Here is an 8,901-nt window from a genome sequence, read left to right as displayed (position 1 = left end):
GCATGGAGTAGATCGTGTGCGACAGTAAACAGCACTCCGTTCTCTATAGTTCAGGTTCATGTTGTTTCAGACGGTTGTGTTCACAGCAGTGCTCACATTTCAACACTAAAGCAGGTAAAACATCAGCAAGTGCCAAACAAACACGTTCTGCTTGTACCTCCAGTCACATGCAGCTGAAAAGACGAACACTTTTGATAACATAATGAAAAAAGCTGAATGACTTCTGGCAAAAATCCAACAGATACAACTGACAGTTTATATCTGATTAGAGAAATGAGCAAAATGTTCACGTTTCTTTCAGGTGTTTCTCATTTTAAAAATGAAAAGGATGAATGTGGAGAGCAGCTCAGATCATTAAATAGAAATGTTTGCGTTCATATGGAGATCTCTGATCGCAGCATGTGGGTAAATCTGAGCACAGTAGATGTTTTCTGCAGACAGGCGAGAGAAATGATTCTGTTGTCATTTATGTTTTAATTCCCAAGTAGGTGCATTAGTAAAATCTGCTGTATTTGATGTTTGATGTCTGGCAAGTGAACATTTCCATCGCTGTACAGTACGTGTGTTCAGATATGATGGCTGTGCGTTACCTTGAATGCTTATTTTAGCCCTCTGTGTGCAAACACACACACACACACACACACACACACACACACGATCGTCTAAGAAAACAGGAACTAAAATAAACATTTCCATGATGTCCAAATGCATGTGCCAAATATTAAACATGCCGATGATCGAAATGAACTCAAATGCAGACAAATCTGTTCCTCAGATGAGTTTACTGAGAAAATAGGGGAAAGTTCACAATGAGTGCAGTGTGTGTGTGTGTGTGTGTGTATACCTACTTAACTATATTTTTGGGACAAATTTGTACCAAGAAGTGTTAAAAACCTCCTTTTGGGCACATCCTTACTTTTAAAAACAATATTAAAAAAAAAGGCAAATAAAGGTTTTTTTGTGTGTGTACAAAACTCAATTTTATTGTATAAAGAATTTTATGTGCTGGTCGTTGAGAATGATTATTTCTAGTTTTAAAATTATTATTAAATGATAAAAATGAGCTCTAGAGTAATATAAATTTAATCAGATACATTTACATATGTAGTGATTATAATAAACAAACCCTATATACACTTCAGACGTCATAGAGCATAAATACACAAGATGCTTTCAGCAAGTCATTTGTTATGAGTCAAATGAAAAAATATGGACTTACAGTATGTGTCACTATGGATGATGACAGATTCACATTGCCAGGCATTTCAATTCAATTTGTGCATGATAAAAATATCATAACATTTTCCTTGAAAGTTTGTGAATAATGTCCCAGGTTAAAAAATAATAACTCTACTAACTGGCTGTTCACACTCACACTGTACATCCACTAAAAACATAAAAGAAAAATATACAGTACACTTGAAGTATTCACTTGAAGTACAGCAACAACAACAAAAAATTGCATTGATTTGTTGATGTGAAAATATATTAATCGGCAATTTTAATTATTTTGATTGGAATGTTAAATTGTATTGACTTCATTTTGTTTCGTCAAACTGAGGTAGCTGTAGTTTAGTTTCAGATCGCAGTTAATATTGTTAATCTACAGCTACTGAATGTGCATAAACCACTATAATCATATATACTGTACACACTTTGTATTTTAGTCATTTTCATCTTGACTTGTTTACAGTATGTTATTTTTTTAAAAATCTATTCTGAACTATAAACTACCAAATCCATCAAGTTGGATTAATTCTTTTTTTTTTTTACACACACAATAAATCTACAAGGGAAAAAATACATTTTATGTATGTTTGAGTGAATCTCACAAAATCAAATTTCATCCCAAAATCAAAAGAAAGAAATAAGAAAGTATATGTTGCACTGAAGCCTTTTTTTTTGGTAACATAGGGATTTTTTAGGAGCATTTTTATACTTAATTGTCATTATTTTATCTCTATTTTGAAAATGACTGTATAACAGTAATGTGAATCATCATTGAGGGTAAAGTAAAATGTCTGAATGCATTACATTCATGAGAATTTGGTGTTTTATATACAAGATTTTCTTTATATGTATATAGTTTTTGTTCTTTTCTTTTGATTTTGGATGCAAATGTAACCTGACTTTCCATAAAAAGTAACTAAGTTACGTAATTAGTTACTTTTTTATGGAGTAACGCAATATTGTAATGCATTACTTTTAAAAGTAACTTTCCCCAACACTGGCTGGAAGTTTGTGAAATTCACAAGCCCAACTTCACATCGAATGAAAATGTTCAGATACAGTATATCTGGTGCAGATGGCATTAATCAAATCACAAAGCGTTTGTAGTGTTGACCTGCGCGGTGGTTTCTGTCATGATCTCTGTTGATTGATTATATTTACTCATGTCTGCGGTTGCTTCATTGATGCTCGGTTTGAAGAAGCTCCCGTGATGTTTCAGTCTGTGCTGCCTGAAAATCCAGAAACAGAAAGAGAGAGTTTTGTATATGAAATATATGAATATGAAAACGACCTCATATTGGACTTAACAGTCAGTGAAAGTGAAGCCGTCTTCACCTCTGCTCTCTCCTGCTCTGCGGCGTCTCGCTGGACTTCACAAACACAACAGCGTCTCCACCCTGAACCAGTGAACCAAATTCTCCATCTTTGGGTCTGAACATTAGCCTTCAAAAGAAAAGAAAATGTTTATTTTACTTGAATCATTTTGGTGTTATTTTCACTATAGTAATCCGTAAGCTGTACAGTCTGATGTTTTTACAGTGCAACTTTTTAATGTTTTTAAAAGAAGTCTCTTCTGCACACCAAGGCAGCATTTATTTGATTCAAAATACTGTACAATCAGTAATACTGTGAAATATAACCATTTATTCATAAATGGTGGTGATAATACAATAGTAAAATCCTATATATCAGGATATTCACTTCAAACATATTAAATGACATATGAAACATTTTCTGTTATGACTCATTTCAACTTAAACGTTGTGCAACATAAATAATTTTTGTAAAATACACTACTATTCAAAAGTTTGGGGACAGTAAGATTTCTTAATGTTTTTATGGTCTCATCTGCTCGTCAAAGCTGCATTTATTTCAGCAAAAAAAATACAGTACAATCTATAAAATTGTGAAATATCATTACAATTTAAAATAGCTGTTTTCTATGTGATAATATGTTCAAATGTAATTTATTCCTGTGATGCGCAGCTGTATTTTCAGCATCATTACTCCAGTCTTCAGTGTCACATGATCTTCAGAATTCATTCTAATATGCTGCTTTGCTGCTCAAGAAATATTTCTAATTATTTTCAATGTTGAAAACACTTGTGCTGCCCAATATTTTTGCAAAACTGTGATCAATTTTATTTTTCAGGATTCACAGATGAATAGAAAGTTCAAAAGAACAGCATTTATTTGAAATAGAAGTCTTTTGTAACATAATAACCATCTTTACTGTCACTTTTGATCATTTTATGCATCCTTGCTGAATAAACTGACCCCAAACTGTATATATCATATATGCATTTATGCAGCTATGACTTTAATTCGCTAATAGCAGCTATGGATCTGCAGTAATGGCTCTATGATCTGAAATGACTCACCTGGACTGTGTTTCTCCAGATTTGATCCTCATTTTGCGGATCATGAACTGATTGGTGCTGAAGAAGCTGTAGAGATATGAGTCTTTCTCCCAGTGTAAGCTCAGCATCAGCAGCTCGCCGATGTCTTTGTCAGACGTCAGCAGGAACGAGACAGTGCTGTTGGTGCTCATGCTGGGCCTGCGTCAAAAACACAAGACATGTTTTATGATTTACCGTCCCTGTTTACCAGTCATGTAACTTTCTTTAAAACTGCTGTGGTATTTTGTATCGGATAACATTCAGAAATTTTGAAGTGTGATGTAAGTGTCTTTTTAGGGCCACTGAATTAGTAAAATTTTAAAACGGTTTAACCCTTTTCTTGTGAAGCAAATCAGTATATTAGAATGATTTCTGAAGGATCATGTGACACTGAAGACTGGAGTAATGATGCTGAAAATTCAGCTGTGCATCACAGGAATAAATTGCATTTTACTATATATTCACATTGTAAACAGTTGTTTTAAATAGTAAAAATATTTCACAACATTACAGGTTTTTACTGTATTTTTAATCAAATAAATGCAGCCTTGGTGAGCAGAAGAGTCTTGTTTAAAAAACATTTTTAAAATATCAGCATCGAATTTGGAACCAAACTTGTTGCTTTGTTTTTCATGCAGTTTTAGAGTATAACACGTTTTGCAAAATGTATATTTCATATAAAATTTAAAAAATAATAATTTTCATAATAATAACCTTAAACTTCTAGTAACTTTTTTGTTCTTTCTTTAAACTTATGTCTGTGTCACAAAGAATTCCAAATTTACAGCAGTTTAAGTTAGAAATTTCATTTTCAGGTCTACACTCAAAGAGTGGTTCATAACTATTCCATAAATATAATTGAGTACCATACAATTCCTTAAAAAACAGAAAATCTTAAATAAAAACATCAGTGAACTAGTCCAGGGTTAAAATAAGGGGACTCACACAGTGACAGCGATGTCGTCCCTCTCATCGGCCGTGCCGAACAGAGACACTTTCATCGGCTGCTCCAGCAAAGTCATGTTTTTGTCGCTGAACAGATGCAGCTTAATCTGGTAATGAAACACTGCGAGAGAACGAGAGAGACGAATATGAAAACTCACAAAAGTACAAACTAGATGTAGATTTGTAGTACATTTTCTGAGCGTTCTGGGCATTCTCACCCTTAAACGGCATCATGTCGCGGGTCTTGAGGTACATCTTGGCGCTCCTGGCGCTGCGGATCTTGTTGACGCCGTAGCCGAGTTTGTTGCAGCGGTTCTTGCGGCAGCTCAGACACAGGCCCTTGTTGAAGGCGTCTCTGGAGCTGCAGCGATACGCCCAGCTCTGGTACGCCCGGTTCACCAGCGAGTCGATGAACAGGTGAATGGAGCGCTCGTGCGAGCATTTGACGATCTGGTCCATGTCTGACAGAGGTCAAAGGGACAAAAACACAGGCTGAAGGTTTATGACTTACTGTCTTAATTGATTGATTGATTTTAATTGATAATAGATAATAACAGATAATAAAAATCATCTTCAGTAATTGAAACAATGCTGAAATATAAATATTAGATGAAAAGCTTTAACTTAAAAAACATGCATATGTTGCCTTGGCAACTATACTGAAATACAGAGTTCTGGCATGAAACTCTAGATGGCGCAGTCCGATAGGTCTAGTGCAATCTGACATGGCCACATCATTGTCACATGGCAGCTGATTGGTTCTCTCCTGTATCGGTAGCCAATGAGCTTACTGCTCAATATTCAAATACCTGGCTTTTGTTTGCTGTAGCAGTTTGCAGCGCACTTCAGAAACCCTCCACCATATATATATATATACCGGTATATATATTAGTTGAAAAAGTATTAGATTAAAACAAAAATTTAAATAAAATAAATAAAAATCTATTAAAAACTAATAAAAATGACAAAAGCTAATTTTTTTAAAAATTTATTAAAAATAATAACTAAATAAGTACTAAAATCAATAGCTAAAATAAGTACTAAAATAACTGAAACTGAAATAAATTAACACTAAACAAAAAAAAATGAAACTGAAAATAAATAATAAATTCTAAATATTACTAAATACTATAACAGTATAACAATAATACTAGAATGCAGTAATGGGACGTACTGTATATGCCGTAGGTGGCGATGAGCTTAATGGTGTGCTGAATGCTGCAGCCCGGCTGGAAGGTGCCGCCGTTGGGGTAAAAGTCCACGTGACCCACGGGTCTCTGGATGCCGATGCTGAGGTCCGGCGAGCCTCTGGTGTTTGTGTTGGATGTATTGGCAGCAAGTCTCAGTACTTGCTCTGCCGCAGCAGCAGCAGCGTAGCAGATCTGTTCCGCCAAGACCAAATACATTAACATTATCATGTACATTACCATGCCAATCCCTCCGAGGGTTGTCATGTTGAAATACTAAAATTACTAAAGCGGAAATAAATATTAAAGCTAAATATGAACAACAAAAACTAATTTAAATGACAAAAGCACATAACAAAATTGCATTTTACTATTAGTGCTGTTATTGTGAATTATAACTATTAAAATCATTTTTGGTAATTTAAATAAAGCTGAAATAAAATATTAATATTACGTGAAAAAACATAAATTAAAATTTGAAATGTTGCCTTGGCAACTAACTGAAATAAATTTAAGTTGAGTTAATTAAATTACTAACACTGAAACTATTATAAAATTAAAGCAAAACAGAAATATATAAAGTAATGATATTACTAAAAAAAATGACAAAAGCACACAATTTATTTTAATAGATGTAGCATTTTACCTTTAACAGCATTGTTATTGTTAACTAAAACTATAAAAAAACAGGACGTCCACAAAGGTGGCATCATCGGGTGACAGACGCCTCAGATTGTCAGCATTCTCAAAGCTGGGGCCCGCGGGGTCCAGACCTGAAAAGCACGAGAAAATGGCATTTTATAGCTCTGAACTCTTACTGTGTAACTCACTTGTGTCTGTTGAGATTCTACGGAGGAATTTTTGGACTAGCAAACATCTGGCAAAGTTTCTTCTGGGACAGAAATAAAGCGTTTGAGTAGAGCAGCATATGAAGGTCTTCACACCTGTGATTCTGTTGACTTTGTTGTTGGTGAGGTTTCCTGCGACACCGGCCACATGTGCACCGAGACTGTAGCCTAACAGATGCACTTTTTCCAGAGGATAGTCCATCTCCTTCACAACAACACAAACAAATAACTGAATGAGTCCGATAAAGCCTGCAAGAACATGTCTGCTTTATATTTCACTTAAAAAAATGAGAAATTAGACTGTTAATATCTTCTGTATTGCTGATAATTGAGATGGATCAGTGTTATTTTAGTATTATTTATATACTTACATATTATTATTTATATGCTTAAATACTTTATATACTTAAAGTTTTTATTTACATTTTGAATGAGCTTTGATTTTATATTTTCAGTTTTAATTTTAATTTAATTTTTAGTATTTTGATGTGCTTTGTTTTAGTTTTAATTTATTTCCAGGTATAATTTTAGTGCCAAGGTAACATTTCTATTATTTCTAATTTTCGCTTTGTTTTTCATCTAAAATATATATTTTATTTCAGCTTTTCTCAATTAATGTTTTTAATCGTTTTAGTTTAAGTCATTGTCTTATGTGCTTTTTCCATTTTTATTAGTTTTAGATTGTATTTAAATAATACAATTTTTTTTGTTTTTGTTTTAGTTCAGTTTTAGTTGAATTCATTTCCAGTTTGTAATTTTAGTGCTTCAACTCTATTTCTTATTTCAGCTTATTTTAGTTCTAACATTTAGTTTAATGTAATATTTATATTTTATTTCAGTGTTTTAGTTTTGGTTAATAATAACCATGGGAATAAATAAATAAATAAATAAATAAATAAATAAACTCCATTATCAGCAATTAATTATTTTATTTTATTTTTTGCTCATTTTTTGCTCATTTTTTAAAGAAGCTGTAGAGATACAAGTCGTGACCTGGGCATGTTTTTTGTCACGGTAGTGATGTGGGGTAACATTCGGTCGACTGTCATTACAAAAATGCTCCAGCAATAAAATGAACAATGCTAACGATGTGTTTCTCTGCACACAGTACCTCCAGCCAGTTGACAAACTTGGCCACGTCTGCCCCCACCAGTCCAGTGTTTTCTGCTGATTTGGGGTAGTGTTTGCTGGCCCGATCCAGCCAGTCCACCACAATGACATTGGCACTGGGTTCACGTTCAAACAGAGCCGACACCAGCTTATAGACCCAGCTCTCAAACAGACCCGCGACCTACAGGTGACACCACCGTTATTTATTATACTACAGTAATATAGCAAAATAAACGAAGTAACAGTTACATAAACACATGCAGTTCATATAGGGGAAAATAAGGGAAGGACATTAACTCTAGAGCATTGTTTGAAAACAGACAAGCTGCATGTGTGAACTCACCGACCATCCGTGGATAATGAGGAAGGTTTGGGAATCATTTTTGAAGTTGCAGTCCAAAATAGAGTCCCGTTGTCCCGGGACGAGATAGCAAAGATCCTCGTCAGGGAATTCTGGGTTTCTGATGGAGAACTTGGACTCGATGTCACCGTAGTCCACTGTCAGCTCAGTGGAGTTTCCTGAAACAAACAGCACCTGTTAATATCATCAATCACTTTAGCATGTGCATCTATTTAATAATGTTCTGTAGTTTATTTTGGCCTGTATTATAGTCATTATATATGTGAAATCCGGAGGAGCAAGATATTTCCTCATCCACTTTCCTCACCACTTTGGCTTGTAAGCCATTATTCTCTGTAAAGCTGCTTTGAAACACTGCGTATTGTGGAAATGAAATAAAACTGAACTGGATTCGCTGATCCAGAATCAGTGTATATGCAATTAAGTGGATCATATAAAAATTCAACTACACTGATCCTGGACCTGTGCCCTTGTCAATTCCACATATGCATGTATTTGTTTATCTAAATACAGTTGATTGCAATGCATTCTTATTGCAAAATAAACACATAGACACATATTTACAGTTTGCAATTTTAGTGCTTTAACTTATTGATTCATTCTAATATTTATATTTTATTTCAGTTTTATTTCAATTAACAAAATATTTTTTCAATAATTTTAGTAACCCCGAGCTTAATTCCCTTAATAATTGTACATTGCTAAATAAATAAATTAATAATAGACTTCATTATCTTTAATTTAGGTTTTATTAATTGTATTTATTTATTTATTTATATATATATATATATATATATATATATTTTTTTTTTTTTTCATAT

General features: G+C 33.7%; 1 protein-coding gene across 1 annotated transcript in view; it reads right to left on the bottom strand.

The window, feature by feature from the left end:
- Positions 1-2,170: 2,170 nt before the first annotated feature.
- The window catches only part of LOC107750918 (lipoprotein lipase-like), a 7,336-nt gene continuing 605 nt past the window's right edge, over positions 2,171-8,901 (bottom strand). The window contains exons 2-11 of the mRNA XM_016566495.1: positions 8,063-8,238; positions 7,721-7,900; positions 6,706-6,814; positions 6,450-6,534; positions 5,749-5,915; positions 4,793-5,035; positions 4,575-4,695; positions 3,612-3,788; positions 2,566-2,673; positions 2,171-2,459 (exon numbers count right to left, since the gene is read on the bottom strand). Of these exons, the coding sequence (XP_016421981.1) occupies positions 2,321-2,459; positions 2,566-2,673; positions 3,612-3,788; positions 4,575-4,695; positions 4,793-5,035; positions 5,749-5,915; positions 6,450-6,534; positions 6,706-6,814; positions 7,721-7,900; positions 8,063-8,238 (1,505 nt within the window). The 3' untranslated portion in view covers positions 2,171-2,320. The remainder of the gene's footprint in view (positions 2,460-2,565; positions 2,674-3,611; positions 3,789-4,574; positions 4,696-4,792; positions 5,036-5,748; positions 5,916-6,449; positions 6,535-6,705; positions 6,815-7,720; positions 7,901-8,062; positions 8,239-8,901) is intronic.

The sequence above is a fragment of the Sinocyclocheilus rhinocerous genome, unplaced genomic scaffold (genome assembly GCF_001515625.1).
Source record: "Sinocyclocheilus rhinocerous isolate Xijiao unplaced genomic scaffold, SAMN03320098_v1.1 scaffold1534, whole genome shotgun sequence".
Lineage (NCBI taxonomy): Eukaryota > Metazoa > Chordata > Actinopteri > Cypriniformes > Cyprinidae > Sinocyclocheilus > Sinocyclocheilus rhinocerous.
Note: the sequence above shows the minus strand (reverse complement) of the source record. Positions and strands in the feature narration are given on the sequence as shown.